The sequence below is a fragment of the Eublepharis macularius genome, chromosome 2, assembly GCF_028583425.1.
Source record: "Eublepharis macularius isolate TG4126 chromosome 2, MPM_Emac_v1.0, whole genome shotgun sequence".
NCBI lineage: Eukaryota > Metazoa > Chordata > Lepidosauria > Squamata > Eublepharidae > Eublepharis > Eublepharis macularius.
The window spans coordinates 201,359,411-201,379,386 of record NC_072791.1 but is presented as its reverse complement, the minus strand read 5'-3'; the positions used below and the strand labels follow the sequence as shown (position 1 = coordinate 201,379,386).

Here is a 19,976-nt window from a genome sequence, read left to right as displayed (position 1 = left end):
GATTTTCAGGCCATGTCCCACCACTACATTATACATACGAGCTGAGCCTTGGATTAGGGTTGCCAAGTTTTCTTACTCTCCCCACGGAAGGGGAGGGGGCCTAGCACTCACCTTTTGTGATGTTTGGGGCCCAAATCAGCCCACTGCAAAGCACAGGAGCATTCCCAGGGTGGCATGTTGACATCACTCCTGCAGTGATGTCATTGCACTGCCATGGGAGCATGCCCGGGAGGCCTGTTTCTCTACGTTCCCGTCCCTGCCAGCCATGTGAGTGGGGGTGGGGTGGAGGGTGAGAGTAGGGATCTTTTGGCCCCAATGGGGAACTAGGATCCCTACCTTGGATTGAGTCATCCTGTTGTTAATGTACCCTGCCAGGTTTGAACACCAATCCAAGCAACTTTGATAGATAAGTTTCATTTTGCTATCTTTGTACCTGTGCAATTCTTCAGTTTCATACAGGTAGGCAGTAGCTATTATACTACTTAGGATCATGGGCAGGCCATTTAAAAGGTACCTGAGCAACAAATCATCAGTTTGAAAGACAGTGAACTGATGATTTTAGAAATCCTAAAAATTACCTTTTATTGTTGGTTGTTGTGGATTTTCCGGGCTGTATGGCCGTGGTCTTGGCTTTGTAGTTCCTGACGTTTTGCCAGCAGCTGTGACTGGCATCTTCAGAGGTGTAGCACCGAAAGACAGAGATCTCTCAGTGTCAAATGGTTTGTGCCAGCAGGAAATGAAGCATCTTTACTTACCAGGACAATGCTACTGAGACCCAGGAAGGGAGAAGTAATAGCTGTGGCCATTTGAATCAAGTTATCATTACTGAGTTTCTGAGCCAACCAAAAAAATTGCCCCAGCATCCGCAAGGGAAGGTGGTGAACACTGCCATCTTTCTTTTCCTTCTTCCAATTCCAAAAGGCCCTCCAATCAACCTATAAGCAACCACAAGTAGAAATTAAAATGCAAGTAGGATTCAATTCACTAGGAAGGAATGGGGAATCGAAGTAGGACACGCACTCTCACACACATACAAAATTCAGACTTAGGCTACAGAACTTGAACTTGGAACCAAAGTTTTACTGCCTCTTGGAGGTCTGTCATATTCAGTCTTAGCTGCAGCTTGGCCATCTGCATTGTTGGTGCTAAAATCTCAAAGGTCGCAGCTCTTTTGTGTCTCCTCCTCAAGCTATGCTCTTCTCCTAAGGCCATAAAGGACATCATATAGGATAGCCAGTACCTTGAATGGAAGCTGGTAACTGATGGGCAGCCAATGTAGAGACTGCACAATAGATGTAATATGCATGCTGTGTCTAGCCACTGATAATAAGTGAGTGGCAGTATTCTCTATCAACTGTAGTCTCCAAGTTGATTTATTCAATTATTTAACAGGTTCTGCCCTATTCTACCAAAGGTTTAGGGCAGCTTACAACAATTACATGAATATTTTCAGATTAAGTTAACAATCCGGTACAACCACCAGTGGTCAGAGAAACAGAGAAATCTGCTTGCAGAAATACAATCCCTGACATCCAAGCTGTCTCAAAGTGCCATCTCCTATATTACAGTCTTTAATTGCCTTCCTTGAAGGCTAGGATAGTTAGCACCTTCTCCACCACTTTTAGAAGCCCATTTCAAAGGCTAGGGGTGACAAAGGAGTAGGCATTTTAACATGAAACAGTGGGATGCGCTGGCTACAAATTGAAGATGCTGCCAAGAAGAATTATTGAATCAACTGGAGAACCAGCATGGCTTTTATTATGTAAACTGATTTTATGCTTTTAATGCTGATTTTATTGTAAACTTACTTATCTGTGTTGTGATCCACTCTGGACCTGTTCATAGGGAGAGCGGATAATAAATCCTATCATCACCATAATCAACACCATCATCTAGGAGACCCTGGTTCAATTCCCTACTCTGCCTTGAAAGCTTGCTGGGTAGGTAACATTGGGCCAGACACATACTCTCAGCCTAGCCTACCTCACAGTAGGGTTGCCAGGGGCCAAACTGGGGGGAGGGGAGTGGGGTGCTTACCTCCCAGATGACATCATTTTCTAGCACGATGGAGGAGCTGAAAATAGATTCATTAAAAAATCACCTCCAAACGGGTGATGACTCTGGCTTCAGCACAATCTGCAAACAGGCAGTAAATCTGGCGGGCAGTGAATCTGGCTTCAGCGCAACCCGCAGCTCCCTCATTGTGTAGTACAACAGGGGAGTGCCAGAGCATGTGCACATATCTCCCCCCATGCCTTTCTTCTCCTCTGGCCAGGTGACCGGTGCCAGGAGGTGGCAGGTGATAATAATAACTACACTTATATACTGCTCTTCTAGACAGTTTAGTGCCCCACTCAGAGCAGTGAAAAAGTTAGTGTTATTATTATCCCTACAATACAGCTGGAGAGCTTGAGTTGAGAGGAGTGGCTTATCCAAGGCCACCTCCTGACCTCCTGGCAGTAGTGGGATTTGAATAGGGATCTCAGGTCCCTGTTATGGGCGAGGAAAACCCCGCTCCCATCCTCTGCCCCCTGCCTCCGGAGGGAGGGAATGGTGGGGGAACAGGCCTCCTAGGTGATGTCTTCGCACCACCCTGGGAGCACTCCCGTACTTCGCAGCAGGTGATTTGGGGCCCAGATCGGCTCACTGCAAAGCACAAATATCAGTAATGGCTGATCAATTCCCGCAAGATTAGTAAATACTGATGCTAAGGTGAGGATAATATAGTGCCAAGAATACTGGGGAACATACAAGTATAGTGATGACTCTTAGTTTGCTTGCAGAGGTTTTGGTAGGCCTAATCTGATGCTCATAAATTATTTAAAAAACTGTAAATACGAATACCCAGAGTTGGTGGGAGGAGCATCTTAATAGCTTATATCCAGTCATCTGTAGATGGAAGGCACACAGAATTTTCCTAGATTCCATTCCTGCAGCCCCTTCCAAGGCCTGGAAAGATCATGTGATTGCAGCATCTGTGTGGAGAAACAGCCATACAAGTTGGTGAGCTGGAATGAAGGGGGTTAAATCTCAAACCCTTTCCTCAGTGGACCTTTGCTTGCAGAAGAGGAAAGAGGGATGCTTTCTTGTTCTTCCTCGCTGCCCCACAGTAAAAAACAGAAAGACGTCCTGATGATACCACAGAGAAAACAAACCAACAGGGAAAGACCTTAACGAAACCATATGACTTATATGAAAAATTAGTTACTATATATTCTCACGTAGAACGAAACATAAAGTACTGCATGTAGAAATGTCAGCATATATATAGTTCCATAAAATGAAGAAATTAATTTCACAAAATTCTGCAGAAGATACAAGTCACAGCTGAATGATCATAATACGTAGTACGTTAAAAAGTTTCTTCTGATGCTGTTTCAAAAATGAATGAAATAAAATGCAAAGCATCTGTTACGCATCTCATTGCTCTATATGCATGTTATTTTGTTAAAAATGATATGTAAAGGGCTGTATGCAGTTGCGCTACTGCTTGCACATGCCGAACTGCACAAAGTCCATTTGCCTTTCTGATCATGCATTGCTGCATCCAAATTTATAAGAGGAAAAGAAGATAGCTTTGCAAGTATTTGGCATTATTTTGAAAAATGTCAAGAATTTTTAAATAATATTTTCTACTGTTTTCTTCAAGGTTGGGCTCATCTTAATTTACTCTTAGAGAAGAAAGAAGTTGGCATTTTGTCTTACTGCTTATCATTTATCAAGCCAATAATATTGCTAATAATTAAAACCAAGGAAGCTCCGTTAAAATAAAGATTCCTCTGTTGATATAATTAACACAGTCCCCACTTTCAGAAATGTGGAACTAGAGGTAAATTAAATCCCTTTCATGTAAAATACTTATAATATCCATATACTTTTAAAATATTTCCTGGTAAACGTGATTAAAGCAGTGGTTTGGCATTTCTACAGGTACAAGGACTTCCGTCTGACAAGTGCGATTTTCTTATCTCCCCTCTCCTGTAGCTGCCTCCAGTGCCCCCCCCCATCTGATTCCTTGTGGGAGAGGAAATTCCCCCCAGAACTGAATTTTGAGGGGGATTTGAGCTATCAAGGGAAGGAGGAAGGGAGGAAACAGCATTCCATACGCAGAAATCCTTGCATCTGCAGAAATGCTAGTGTGGACCCAAACCAATATTTTCTAAATATTACATAATTTTGCAGGCTCACTGTATAATGTTAAAATGCATATAATTAGGCAGTTGCTCCACCTTGTGGTTAAAGATTCTACAGTGGCTAGGTTATGCGGAGCATTCAGTTAAATGAATTATTGGAGAGCTGAAGCCAGTACACACTGAGGATGCAGTTCCTGCATGTTGTACTACATTTTAAAAACATGCTATAGTCTATTTTGTGCAATCTATAAAGGCAGTGGAATGTTGTGCCGTGCCACTATGTGTATGATCATGCCTAGGGGATTCACTGGCTTACAGGCTTCCTCATCCACCTTCTTATTTCCTTCCCTTGTGCAAAATTGGTCCATTGTTTCCTTTTTCAGGGGAAAGCATAGTATACCTCTGTATCCTAAATGAAAAATTAAGATTAGGATTTCCTTGTAAGACAGGATTTCAGACAGTAGTTTGCTTGTGGTTTTCCTAAAGGCTACAAACCATCGTTTGCCAGTTTTAGTGAAAGGTAAACTATGATATGCTGTATAAATGACAAATAATTTGTTAGCTGACAGTGTGTGACAGAAGGAGGGATACTCATAACCCCAAGAGTTCATCTAGCAGCAAATCTTGGTTTGCCATCAGAACTGAGCTGTAGCCAACATAGTGCTTTATGTTCTTCACAGTAGAGAAATCTGGAATACCCAAGCATGATTTAACTGAACTTCAGGGATGGACTGGCCCTTGAACTTATTAGCAAAGTCCCCTGGAGGGCCACTAGTGGTCACAAGTCACCTGAGCCAATCACAGTGTTCAGTCCGCTTTGACACTACAGTGTCAATAACAAAGGTTATAGACTTGACCGCTCAGGGCTATGTTAATATCCCAAACTGCAGTTGCTGAATTTGATCTTTATATAGTGTATATAAAAAAAAATCTCTGTAAAAATAAGATGCAATTGGTTCTTAAGTAAGAATCTTGAATGGCCTCTCATAAATGCTTTTGTTTGTGTTAGTTGTTCACTGTGTACCATGGGGGTGGGAATTTATATGTGCCATGGGGAGCTTTGTTGCCCCATAAGGCATTCAGTTGCTTCTTTGGTCCAGCATTTGAAAGCTCTTTGTTTTTTTTAAAGATTTAGCACTCTTTTCATGGTAAACCTTGTATGCAATGAAGCACATGAGAGCCTGTGTTGCAGATGGCCCAAGATTACAGAATCAGCATCCACGGTTTTGAAAAACGAGAGGACAATCAAGCTGTCGAGTGCTATGTTTGTTTAAATATGGGGATGCCGCAGGCAAACAAACCCATGTGTGTTAGACCATAAAACCAGAAAGGTGTATTGTGATTTTTTTTTATAAAGCTTTTAATGGGAATTCCTGAAAAATACCATTAGGATTTCATCACGCTAGAAGTCTCCAAAGTCCTTGTGGTATTAAATTAGCTTTCTTTTCCATTTGGTCTTTTGGAATTTTGCACATGGTAAAAGTTCTTTGTATAATCACATTGTATGAAATTGGCTTGCATGTTGATTTAAAAGCAGCTAGGAAGGGGGAGAAGATATTTGAAACAATGACAGCCTATACCTTTTTGCCCTGAGGCTAAGAAAGTGTAGCTACCACAGTGCATTCAGCCTTGCCTAGGCTAATGAGCACACATTCTGGGCCTTCCTCTGAAGGTTTCATTCCCAACATGATATTGAAGTTAGCTAGGCAAGGAAGAATTCAGGCCCTGCTGTTCCTTTGTATTAATGCTGCTGCATTAAAAAAAGAAGAATCTGTAGCAAATATAATTGGCAAAAAGAGTATTTTAATCTAGAAACAGTGTCAAGAAAACCTGCACTTAAAAGATTTGTCTTTACGGCAATAACCTTTTTGAATAAATATTGCCATGCAGAAGTATCGTGTTCTGTCTTCAACATAGACTTGTCAATGGCTTGTATCCTTTTACTCTGCTTGGTAAAGTTTGAAGTTTTCCGCCAGCAAAAAGAGTTGCTTCCTTCAGAAAGTGGAGAAAGGTTTCAGACTTTGCTGAGTGGAGTGGTAGGATACAGCCCCTTTGAGAGGCATTTGTTCACCAGCAAGTTTGAGTGCCAGGGCCTACTTTCTTCTAAGGAGCTTGATGGCATCTAATCCATAATGAAAACTCTGTGAGGCAGTGCAATAACCTTTCTGAGAATGTGAACCCAAGCAGGTCCTGTCACAGTTCAATCTACCCATCACACAGCATTGGCAGGCTAAGGCCTGTCTACTGAGACTGCATCCACACACACCTTTAGGAAATGCTTATAGCAGTAATTTAGAACTGGAATTTTATTTATAGAAAAGACAATTCAGGAGGTGAATGCTTGCAGAGGAGTTAGCTGTGTTAGTCTGTAGTTGCAAAATAGTAAAGAGTCCAGTAGCACCTTTAAGACTAACCAACTTCATTGTAGCATAAGCTTTCGAGAACCCCAGCTCTCTTCGTCAGATGCATCTGACGAAGAGAGCTGAGGTTCTTGAAAGCTTATGCTACAGTGAAGTCAGTTAGTCTTAAAAATGCTACTGGACTCTACTATTTTGTTATAGTGCAATATCCAGCAATGTGTGGCTGCACCAATACTCTATTGAAAGAAAATGATCGCATAAAGGACAGCATATATGAGAAGAGAAAATACCAAGGGTTGAAGGAAGAAAAATATGAGCCATGTATACATTGGCAACGAGGAACCATCTGTCATTGCTACCCTAAACATGATTACGCCCTCCTGAGTCTGAAGACAGTGGGCTTAAAAGGGTTTCAGGTGGGATGCCCTGTTAGTCAGCAGTAGCAGAACAAAACTGCACTCCAATAGCTCCTTAGAGACCAACATTTTCGAGGGTATATGCTTTCATGGGTCAAATCTCAATTCGTCTGATGATACAGCAAAGGGGGTGATTCCATTTAGGATTGCACTGTGTGTCTCTAACCTCCCTTAGAGGACTTTTCCTGATGTCTGAGCCGCACCCAAGGATGACTGTATGAACCATCACTCTTTCCTTTGTCATCTTTAATACTGGGGGATCACAAATGTTTCCTTGGCAAATAAGGAACCCAGGAAAATTTGAGAATGAGTGCTAGAAAATAATTTTTAAAAATTTCGTTCCATTACTGTAGATGTACAGTCCACAAGATGGCGCCTTTCCTCTTCTAAGTTTTAGTTCAGAAACAGATTAATTCCTCAGGAAGTAAGGTCAGCAAACCATAAAAAGAATGAGGTGAGTTACAAAGGGGGCTTAGGTCATTTAATTGGCATTTAAACGAGAGAGGCAAAATTATGAAAGCAGAGTTCAGGGTAAAAGGGAGGGGGAAAGAGATGATTTGGCAGGTTGTTTCATAGGTAAACCCAGTGGATTTGGAAAGGCATAAAATGCACTGTTAATCTAATAATGGTTTAGTAGGATTTTGGATAGTTTTATTTTAATATTTAATGAACACTTTTTCTGCTGTAAGTGTGCAAGGTGCTATAGGATTAAGAAACATAATTTAAATGATTAAGCAGAATGGTTATTTTTAAGTAAATAAAATACATTTACAGAAACACAGCACATACGAACATGATGAAAGGAAGCCTAAGTGTCAGAAGTCTAGCAACATTAACACTTTTTAACAAGCTGCCTAAAGCTATACAAGGAGGTCATTTGCCATGCCTCCAGGGAATATGGAGTCCAGAGGAAGGCATCAGAACTGAATAGCTCAAATTTGGTGTACTCACCAACTAGACCTCTGAAAGACAAAGGCCTCCTCCATAGTCGTGCTCCGCTCATAAGGACAGCTGGCACTGCAAGTGGTACACATTCAATCTTCAAGCCTATTATTTGCAAGTACCACTCCTGGTACAATTGTAGGATTAACATCTGCCAAACTGTATTTATATTGGATTGTAGCCGGCTCAAGGTTGACTCAGCCTTCCATCCTTCTGAGGTCAGTAAAATGAGTACCCAGTTTCCTGGGGATAAAGTGTAGATGACTGGGGAAGGCAATGGCAAACCACCCCATAACAAAAAGTCTGCCAAGAAAATGTCGTGATGCGACGTCCCCCCCATCGGTCAGTAATGACTCGGGGACTACCTTTACCTTTTTAACTTACGACATAGATACTGATGCTACGTTACTTTTCATGAAGATGCTACTAAAAGCTGTATTAGAATTAAGTGTTTTCAGAAATTTGTTGTTGTTGTACTTCTGTTACTTTTCAAAGTCATAACTGAATACTGAAATAAATTACATTACAGAGAGACAGAGGGCTGCCACAAGAGAAGAAATCTGTCAAAATGAAGTGAGATCTTTTGTTGCACTGCGTTTTAAATTTCCTCTCAGAAGAGGCTAACCTAACGTCCTAAGAGTACAGTCCTGCTCATTCTCATTAATGGGGGTGAGTAGGGTTGCCAGTCTCCTGGTGAGAACAGGGATACCCCACTCCCAGCTGTTGACCCCTCCTGCTGGTGGGAGGGAAGGTGTGGGAACGGGCTTACTGGGGTGCGCTCCTGGTGTGGCACAACAGCATCACTTCCAGGAGTGCCATCATCATGTAGGCCACATTTCTTAAGAACTGACCTGGCACAAAGTGTGGAAGCACTCCCGTAGCCTGCATAATAACACCACTCCCTGAATTCTTTCTAAAGCCCAGGAAGACTTTCTAAAGATGAGTGTTGGGACCTGGCAACCCTAGGGGTAGGGCATGGAAAGAAGGTAGAGGAAGGAACTGTCCTGAGAAACATAAGAACAAAAGGTGCTCTGTTAAGTCAGATCAGTAGTCCAGTGGCCAGTCCATTTCCCTGGATAGCCAACAGTGTTGGTTAGGGCTGCCATTCTCCTGCTCAGGGTGAGGGATCCCCTGCCCCACCCTTCCCCCTGTGCCCACATAACTTGGCTGGGGGGGCATGCTCCCCAGGGCGTCCCCCGTGCAGCACGGCATGCCCCCATACCCACAACAGCCCAATTCAGGCTGAAACACGCCCCGCAGCAGGCCCGTTTCAAGCCGAATTGTGGCCCGCAGCAGGCCAATCCAACCTGCGGTAACACTCCTGGCTGCCCTTTGACCCCACGTGACGGCATCACTTTCCAGAAGTGACATCGCACAAGCCGGGAGCATGTGTGCAAAAACAAGTACCCAGGCAGCAGTAAGTTAGGTGCCAGGCTCCCAGTCTCTCGCTGGGGGAGTCAAGGGACCTGGCAATCCTCGTCTTGGTATAAACACCAAGGCCTGATATTGCCTCCTAGCACTGGTGTTGAGGGGTTTACTGCTTCAAGCTGTGGAGGATCGCTTTAGTCATCGTTGCTGGTAACCATTGATGGACCTCTCTTCCACAAATGTTTGTCAGATGAATGTGTATAAAGCTCTAATAATAGCTGAAAAGAGATGGAGTAGCAAATTTTTCTGTTGGTCTGTTTTTCTGTTGAAAGGGAGGAGCTACTGAACAAATTGGAATTTTTGTACTCATGTGTCACAACCAACTTGAGTTTAACAAGCCAGGAACAAATCATGGTTTAGAATCTCAATTTAGCACCCATGAATAAAGCTGTTTGATAAATAGCCTACATTCAAATTAACTACAGTTAATTGTGGGGTATGAACTCTGGTTTATCATGATGTTTGAATGCTGTCTATATACCATTAAGAGATACTAGTTAAATAAAGGGCATGAAGTCTTATGTGGTTTCTGAATGAACAGTATTCTTCCAGGCTTTACATGCTGATACACTGTCAGAAAAACTTAATACTTTGGATTGTGTGATGTCTATGGCGCTGAAGTCTTCCAATGAAAATCTCCTTGCAAAATATATATTTTTTAAAAGTTTTAATTATTCCCATTGCAGTAATACTGATTACTGCACATTTCTTCAGGGGCCTTAGTTATGGCATCCTTGGGACTGTAATATTTAATTTCTTTGCTGCCATGGATTAAAACCCATTGTTAACACCACATGAATATTTTTAGAGCTTAATGTATTAGAAAATCCTAAGTGAAAGGAGATTAGTTTTTTTATATTAACAAAACCATAAAACAGCTTCTGAGATAAAAGAGGAAAGCAAATTAATTTGTATAAGGGACAAAGGTTTATGTTCACCTTAGAGAGCATTCAAACATGTCCTTGTTTTAAAAAAAATATACAAAGGATGTCTTCTTTAAAATTTGAGTAAAATGTCTCTTATGAAAAATTAATGTGTCCTTTGTATATACGTTGCACGAGGAATTTTCAAGAGCGCTTCATTTTGCATGTCCTGTGGAATAGGAGAAAACACCAGTTGGCTTTTAGTTTCCTTAATCAAAAATTTTAAACCTAGGCCACCAGAATAGTTTCAGACTTTTAATTTTCTGCTTTGGCAGCAATACAGCAAACAGCCACGTGTGGTCTTTGGGACTCAGAGTCAGGTAAGGTATCTTTCTGATGTGCTGTCGTCCTGGGTGTCCACCAAGTGCTCCGGTAGAGGTTTTCTCAAAACAAGTGGGGGAGCATGCCCACGGCTGGCATGGTGACGTCACTTCAGAAAGTGACGTTGTTGCACACACACACCCCGGAGCGCAACAGATCATTGGGTAAAGGGGAAAGTCCCCCGGGAGTTTGCCTGCAATGGGCAGGCACCTGGGAATCCTAGGATAAGGAACCTTCTCTGGCTAGGTTTTGGACATGGTGCAGAGTAGCTTTTATTGCAGTGAGCATTTAGTAATTAAATCTTACTATTATTGAGCTCTTATTACTGCTGAATCTCTACCACTATGGAGGTTTGCTTCAACACTAATTTGTTTTTTGTCTGCTTGTTGGGTAATTCATTGTTGTTGGTTTTGAAGTCTGTGTATTTCTATGAAGTTGAAAAGTGTGGCAAGGCTATGTTTATTATGGAAATTAATTGTGTTTTGTTGATTTTATTGCTTTGTCTTTGTGTATTTTTATGGGTTTTACAAGCCACCATGCACAGTAGAAAAATTAATTTGGTTAAGATGCCTTGTAAATGCTGTTAATTGTTTGCTCCGAAGTACTGTTGTCATTTGCCCCAAGCAAAGAAAAATGTTTGGTTAATAATTAAAGGTTGTTCTCACAAGACTTCATATAAGAGTTGCCTGCATGCATAGTGCCTATGAATTATTTTTGTCTATGAACCCAGAATCCCAACTTCTGTTGCTTCTACTCTTTCTTTGAAATCACACATAAAGACAAGCTTCCTCCTTCCCCATTTGCTATACTTGATCATTCAGGATAAATTACAAGAAGACACTCAGTCTGGTCATGATGATGTTAATTTGGTCATCTTAACAAGTGTTTCTAATGTTGTCTCTGCTTTCACTGGTATCTAAGGTGAGTATATGGTTGGTTCTTTCTGCTTTGATGCCTGCCTTCCTACTACCTCACAAGCTCCAGACTGAATCTTTCTTCAGTGCCAGTGTATCATTTATGATGGTGGTGGTTGCTGCCTTATTGTAGGACTGAACTAGCTCCTGGTATCTGGGCATATATTCTGAAGGAAAGAGGGTTTCCAGTGGTTCTCCCTACACAGAACAAGAGAGGAGGAGGAAGAGAGAGCAGAATGTGTCGTTTTTATGCCTCTCTTATTGGTGCTTAGAGGACTGGTGGTGGTGGAGAGTACCCTCAAGTCAGACTTGACTTATGGTGACCCCTGGTGAGGTTTTCATGGCAAGAGACTTAACAGAGGTGGTTTGCCATTGCCTGCCTCTGCAACCCTGGTCTTTGTGGAGGTCTCCCATCCAATTACTAACCAAGGCGAACCCTGCTTAGCTTCTGAGATCTGACAAGATCAAGCTCACCTGGGCAACTTAAAAGGGTTCTACTGCTTTCTAGGATTCTCCTCATACAGGAAATAGATCACCCTTATTACATTGAAGGGGCTTCTGGGACCAAATGTCATTCCCTGCTGTGAGGGGAAGCACAGCCTTATTTCTTTGCCTTAGTTTTAAGCCCTCTTGAAAAGATAGTACTAATATATATCCTGATATCCTTAACACACACACAAGAAAACACTATACAATTCTTCTTTAACTGTCAGTGATGTATTTTCATCAGGTAATGTTTGTGGTTTTGTTCTGTAATGCAGATGGCCTGAGTTTGCACGAATTGCACTAAGGTTGTAAAGCATGCAGACAAGATTTTAGAAACAAAACATTGCTGCACACCTGCATGATGTAAATCATTCCTCGCCAGTATCTGAATTGTAAATACTAGCCTTATGTGAAAGTTTTCCTGCTTCCTGGTTGGGTTTAATCAAGATGTTTTGGTTCAGCCCCCCCGCCCCCATATACTCTTCCTTTTTAGTTGATCATAATGTTTCTCCTTTCTGGGAATGAAGATAATATCTGCAGTCCTGCTGCACTTGCCCAAAGATATTTGCTGTCTAATGTGTTTATATAGTTGAATACATGGTTTCTACCTAAAAATGTGTTTATAAAGTGAATTCTTATACGAATGTTGCTGGTAAAATAGAAATTTTCCAGCTGTACTAGAACAATCTTCTTTGGACATTTTTTAAAAATATTGCTTGAGTTTCACAGAGGGGTAGTTCACATGTGAGTGTACCGTACATCAGTTGATGATTCTTTGTGAACATTCTTCTGTTGAAAAGCATTGTGTTTGAGTTGATACCAAGTGAAATGAAAGCTTTTGTGTAAATACCTAAGGGACCGTCTCTCCCTGTATGTGTCCCAGAGAGCACTTGGTTAAACTGGAAAACATCTACTGGTGGTCCCTGGCTCTAGGGAGGCTCAGCTGGCCTCTACCAGGGCCAGGGCCTTTTCAGTCCTGGCCCCAACCTGGTGGAACTCTCTGTCTGAGGACACTCAGGCCCACCAGGATCTTGTATCATTTAGGCGGGCCTGTAAGGCAGAGATGTTCCGCCAGGCATATGGTGGAGGCTAATTTTTAGCCCATCATTGCCGAGCCTTCCACCCGTCTCCCTCTACAAGGGGTATGGAGAGTCCACTCCCGTTGGTTGCCCCAAAAGGGGCACAGTATTTTAACTGTTTTTTAATTGATTTTAAGTTGTATTTTAACCAATGTTGTACCTCGCTCTGAGCCCGCTTGCGGGTAGGGTGTGTTAAAAATAAAATAAATAAATAAATAAATGTTTTGCATATATAGAAGTTTGAGAGTTTTATTTTTGCTTGCTAAGGTTTTTAAGTTGTCGCTGTAGGTTTGGGTATAGGCCTCTGAGGAAAGAAGGAGGGGGGCTGGGTGGGTGAACGGTGAGTGATCTAATTGGTCAGTAGCTGTACCCTTGGAGATGGAGTGAACTGCAGTTTTTAGCCACTGCTGAGGGAAAGTTTTTCAGTCATCCTTTGTATGTCTTAGAGAGAGGTTATTCTAGTTGATTAGGCAAGTAGTGTGGGGCCTAAGCTGTCTGTGTTTCTGAGAGAAAGTATTTATTCTGCCAAGTTCAATGAAACTGTGTTCCTGAGAGAGTTTGCGCATTTCTCAGAAAAAGGGTTCAGGCTAAATGGGGCAAGCTGTGTGGAAGCCTGAGAGCCTAATTCTGTCTAAGTCAGGCAAACTGTGTGCCTGCCTGGTTCAGTGTGCGTATATCTGAGAGAGAAATTATTTTATCTAGGTCAAGCAAGCTGTGTGAAAAAGCCTGAGAGAATCTGTCTGTGTGGATGAGAAGAGAGTTTATTCTGATAGTGAAGATCTGTGTGGAAAATTAGTTTGTGTGACTGGACTTGTGGATATATAATTGCTTTGAAACCATTCTGAAACCAATACGCTTAACAGAACTCTGCAACCTATCATGTTTATGTACCAAGCCAGATATTTCTGTGTGTGCAAATTGTTGAATTTTGCAAATGCTTCAGTCAAGTTTTCTTCTACAGACTGGCTGGCTGATTTTCTGCTGTGGTACTTATTTGAATGTCCTTGTTTTTTCAGATACTGATGAATACAGGCCACCAGTATGGAAGTCTTATTGTGAGTACTCCATTATGTTTTATTTCTATGCCCCTATACTGTTAGTATTTTAAAACCTGTCCTCTTAATCTTTTAAAATCCATAAAGCTTAGGGGCGCAAGGTGCTGTCTTGAACAGCATGAGGGACAAACTGGGGATCTGCAGCAGGAAGAGGGAATTGGTAGAAATTACCCTACCCCTTCTGTTATGGGAAAAGTTAGTATGCATCCAACTTTACATTTTATATTTCCACCAGGCCAGATTCATGTACTCCTTTATTTGTGTGAAAAGTTAAAATTTAAATCTGGAAGCTACAGTCGCAGCATAAGAACTCGAGGAAGAACCCTGCTGGATCAAACCAAACCAGTAATCTTTTTTTTTTAATTGCTAAATTACAAAGTTAAACATACACATATAAGAATTTAAACATAAAAATACAAAAATAAACTCAATCAAAATAAGACTTCCCTCTAATTTAATCTGTAGAAACCATTCCCATGTGTCTTATTATAATTTCCATATATATTCCAGTTATTCTACATCTTTATTAGACTTCATCATTGCAGTAAGTTGCAGTAACATAAAAGTTTATCAGTATTTAACTGACCAGTCTAATTTCCTTGATAGTTCATGTTGTTTCTATTTCTATGCAAAAACTAGTCCAGCAAAAGTCATCCATTATTTACAGTTCTTTAGGTATAAAGGATACATGATTAAGCAACTGTCTTTCAGGAGTATAAAGGAGTGTTTTCCCTAGGAGAAGCAAGACAGAAATCAACAGAAACCCAGATATTGAGCTAAACAATCACCTTTCCCAGTCTCCTGGGATCAAGACTTATGAACAGGGCACAGCTGATTCTAACAAGATATGTCTAGTTCTTGCATATTAATTACTTCATAAGCCAAAGCTGGAACAATAAATGCCAGAAGTAATGGTGTGTCTGTTGTATATCCAAGAGCATGTCTAGGGGTTGGATCCAGCCAGCTTTTTTGCTCACTATTCCCCCATTCTCCTCCTTTCTAAGCCCCCATCCTACATGGCTTTTGTCATGCAGGTCACATGATCCCCACCGTGACAGCGCTTGTATGTACAAAGGGGTTCCCTCCTCCCCTTTCATCAGCAGAAAACTTGGCTGAATCTAATCCTATGTCATGTTGCCAATATTCTTTCCAATTGTTAGTGCCCACGTGGTTGATTCTGATGTTATTAACCCCATCCTTTCTCAGCAGCTGCTCATTCACACACATTCTCTGTGGTGGCTTCCACCTTGGGGAATGGCCTGCCTGAAGACATCAGGAGGGGTCCCACAGTACTTTAATTCTGCAAAATGTGCAAACCAGAAATGTTTAGAAAGGCATTCTTATAATGGAATTGCTCTGTAGTGAGGCAGAACAGCATTGCCTTGTACATTTGTAATCCTACATTCTGCATTGCTCATACTATGCCAGCCTGGGCATTTGGCAGCTCACATTGTAATTTAAATTTGCATTCCTAGTCCTATTGCATTGTTCATTTGCATTGTATACTGTGTATCTTACACTGTATGGTCACATTGTTGTCGCTTTATTAAATTTCATACTTCTAGCCCTATTGCATTATCCATTCAATGTTCTATACTGTATGATAACATTTTCTCTCTGTGTGTACTTAGTAATTTGCCTTGCGTCTCAGTGAGAAAAATGGGCTTTAAATAAGCTAAATGAATGAATAAATAAAGATTCTAACTTTATTCAGCCTTTATATTTGCTCCACAGAAAAATCAAGACATCCATTTTTCTTAAAACCAGGAACAAATAATAATGATCAAACTTTTAAATTTATACCAAATTGTCATTCAAAAACGTTATTTTCTCTAGTTTTTGAATTCAGTAGAAGTATACAACAAGTTTATTCTAGATTAACAGTGCAATCCTAAGCAGAGTTACACCAGTCTAAGCCCATTCATTTCAATGAGCTTAGACCGGTGTAACTCTGCTTAGGATTGCTCTGTAAATGTGTCAGGATGCCACTCAACCAATGAATGGAGGGAATTAGGAAAAAATCACCAATGGAGAAGGAACCGGTACCTATTTTGTGTTGTCTTTCATATGGAGTAGCAGGACCACAGGTCTTCATTAGTATACATTAGTATACCTTAGTATACTAGTATATATTAGTATACTTTATACATTATTAGTATACTTTATACATTAGTATACTAGTATACATTAGTATACTTCATTTGAAGTATACAACAAGTTTATTCAAGATTAAATGTGTCAGGATGCCACTCAACCAATGAATGGAGGGAATTAGGGAAAATTCACCAACAGAGAAGGAACTGGTACATATTTTGTATTGTCTTTCATATGGAGTAGCAGGACCACAGGTCTTCATTAGTGTTTTGTTACAGTGTTCTGCAGTATTTTTTGTCTGTTCAGTACTGATTTTTTTTTAAAATGCCCATTGTTTTTTTCACATGTGCCCAAGTTTTCTCTCCAGAGTCTCGAAGGAGCAGCCCCACCTTTAGAATTCCCTGCCCACATGACTGCTATCACATAATCACTGTTGTCAGAACCTTCACCTGCTTCAGATACTCTTAAAGTGTCCCACTGTGTAGCTTTAGAGTCATAACTTGTTATATCAGTTGCTTGTCATATGCCAAGCCAGTCACTTAATATAAAACCATTAACACACAAAGTGACTTGGAGCAGGCTTTTGTCTACAAGCTGATGATTAAAGGATAAAATCAGTGCTCATTGTGTCGCTTATATTAAACATCATTAATCACAACAGCCATACATCCAGCACTTGTCAGCAAGACTTGTGGCTGTGTTGCTTCAAGTTGCAAATAAAAATAATAAATTGCTGAAATATAACCTTTTGCAAGGAAAGAGAATTTTTGTCTTTTTTGTGTGTTCACTTTAGCAGATATGTCATAACCTGTAATATTAAAGAAACTCAGCCTTTATAATAATGAGGTCTTGTTGGCAGTCTGCCAGGAGACAAGAGCATACATTGCTAGACATTATATTCTTCTGCCATATAGCACCCCCCCCCGAACATCTATCTCAAATGGCTTAAAAATTAAAATAAATTTTAAAAAGAGAAAGGAACTGTCAAAGAGGGTGCCTTTATAATTGAATAAGATTGTGGTCTGCTGCAATGATTATTGTAGGTCGCATCTTGCTTTTATTGTGATGTTTTCTGTCTTCGTAATGCCCCCTTCTCCATTCAGTTATACCTTGCCTTAGGCAGTTTGTTGTTTGCACTGTTTGCTGATTTTTCAATCTTAGTTCTGTTGCAATGGTTGTTTTATGCTGTTTGATTACATTGTTTTATATATTCCATAATCTGCCTTGAGTCTTGACAACAAAGGTGGGCTGTAAAAATAAATAAATGTGTGGGTTAAATGAAATCAAATGCTAAGCAGCCTAATGTTTATTTTCACAACCTTCCCACTGTTTCTGTTTGCCTATTCACTCTCTTCCTTATTTTAGTACAATTCTTTTTTAAAGCCATCGGATGGCAGGGGGAAGTGACCAAAACTCCGAACCCATGTAGAGCCCTGTTAATGAAAGCAGAGGTGGTACAAGGTAGCCTGCTTGTTACCTCACACAAATGACGGAACATTGCTTCTTTATTCTGGAATTCCAACCCAAAATATATACACAGGTCTGATCAAGATGGCTTTGCTGTATCGCACTACAACTTGAGTTTTAGAACTGAACTTTCTGTCCAAGGAAGACTTACTGTTCGTCCAGTTTGGACGGGCAACCTTCCAGTGAATGGGTCCTCCCACCCATCCTTGCTTCTTGGCTGGCAGGAGAAATGCGGGGGGGCACAAATGTCATGCTGCTGTCACTTGCAGGTGAAACTCTGGACATGATGTCAGCACATCAGGTGATGCTCAAGAGTTCACCCGTTTCATCTGGAAGTGATGGTGGCATGTTGTGCAAGGTCATTTCCATGCCTTGCCCCACCTCCTTAGCTCCCATTCCAGGAACATAGCATAGATTTCCCAGGGTTCGTATCTAATTCTGCATTTCTAGGACTATTATCAAAGTATTATAATTGAGGCTGCAAGATGTAATTAGTAAATCATATTTTTTTTAATCAAGTAATGCTTTCGTTGGTAAGTCAGTAGGGGTAAGTTTTACTTGCAAAAAGGTAGCCATGTTAGTCTGTTGAAGAAAAATAAAAGAAAAGAGTCGAGTAGCACCTTTAAAACTAACCAACTTTACTGTAGCATAAGCTTTCGAGAATCACAGTTCTCTTCATCAGAAAGCTTATGCTACAGTAAAGTTGGTTAGTCTTAAAGGTGCTACTGGACTCTTTTCGATTTTGCTACTACAGGCTAACACGGCTAACTCCTCTGGATCTCAAAATAAAAGAAATACCCAGTGGCACTTTAAAGACGACAGCGTGTATTTCTGTATTTGCTTTCATGGGTCTCAACCCACTTTGATAGGTATGTGATGGAAAACTGTATTAGGAAATGTTATGGGGGGCATGGCTTGGTGTAAATTATACTACAAGCTTTTCAAGAGTAATGTAATTTAAGGGAAATTTAGGGGGGGAAGGGAGGAGGTAATGTAGAAAGGGTAAGTGTGAATCCCTCATAAATCAATGAATTAGCAGTTACACCTAATGGGTAATGAGAGAGGTCAGAGATTCTAACAGATACTTGGTAAGTGTAAATTTTAATCAACTGAACAGCGCTTTAAGGATACACTTGTTGGAGACAGAATAATATTTTGTTTCTGGTGTACCAGGCAACAACACAGGAAACATTTGAAATGGCTTTTCTTTCTAGCAGCAACTCAATAGCTTTTGCTAAATTTCAAGTGCATGCTTTATTCAGTAGAAGGTGCCTATATTTAGTATTTGGTATGTAAATCAATTCACTGTTATTGATAAAATAATCACCTACAATCCTTTAATTGCTGGATAGCTCTGATTACCGTTCAATGATTCTAAAAGGAGATCATAAGCAAAAGATTCTCAGAAATTTGGACACATTCCAAATACACTGCAGCAGAAGCATGTCTTAGCTTCTCCTTCACAACCTCAAATAACACGTTTAGTAAGTAAATGCTAGTAAACACATTTCAGCACATTGAGCTAGTCTGAAGGAGAGGAGAAGCAGTAGCTTAAGAAGATTCTCAGATTTCTGTAGTTGTTTTACACTCCCTCATCATACCATTGTTTTGAACTGTGTTGCCTATGGTTAGGCCAGTTGGAAGTCTGCTATGGCTGGGGAGGGGGGACACTGGGATACAAACTTCCCAGGACGCAAATTGGTTTTGGGGCCTGAGAAGCCAAGCTTGCCTCAGTTTGTTCTTAGACGAGGGCAAGAAAGCAGGCTACAAAAATGCTTTTTGGCCTAGGCTGATAACTATTGCATCTTCAGCTATCACTAGAAGCTTCTTTAGGAATCCATAATCCCTTACTTCAGCCTATCATAGCAAGCTGTCTCTGTCCTAACTCCCTTGCTGAGTTTTCCAGTTAAGCAGAGAGATATTTTCCAGCCCTTCTCCCTTAAGCAAGGGTGAGTTCCTTCCTTCCCTTCCGCAGCAGCATATGTTTGTATCTTTTTCTCTCTCTGGATTGCTATTCTGAGTACTGTAAAGGAAGTACATCTCACTTGAGTTCTGTGGTGGTTATTATACTTCTCAGCAGCTCTGGCTATTTGCACTAGAAAGAATCAGCACATTCCCTGTGCAAATTGTAGAACTGGTGAGCCAAAGGCCCTCACATCTCTGAAATCCTAACGTAATACGGTTGTAGCTAGGTTGCCAACTCTGAGTTGAGAAGTTCCGGGAGATTTGAGGATGGAGTAAGATTGCCAACCTCCACATGGGGCCTGGAGGTCTCCTAGAATGATAACTGGACCCCCAACTACATAGATCAGTCCCCATGGAGAAAATGGCTGGTTTGGAGAGTGGACTCTATGGCAT

General features: G+C 40.9%; 1 protein-coding gene across 1 annotated transcript in view; it reads left to right on the top strand.

Annotated features, from left to right (window-relative positions):
- Window positions 1-19,976, top strand: part of CHN1 (chimerin 1) — a 126,905-nt gene that overhangs the window by 7,693 nt on the left and 99,236 nt on the right. Inside the window, exon 2 of the mRNA XM_054971442.1 lies at window positions 14,019-14,057. Within this exon, the coding sequence (XP_054827417.1) occupies window positions 14,019-14,057 (39 nt within the window). The remainder of the gene's footprint in view (window positions 1-14,018; window positions 14,058-19,976) is intronic.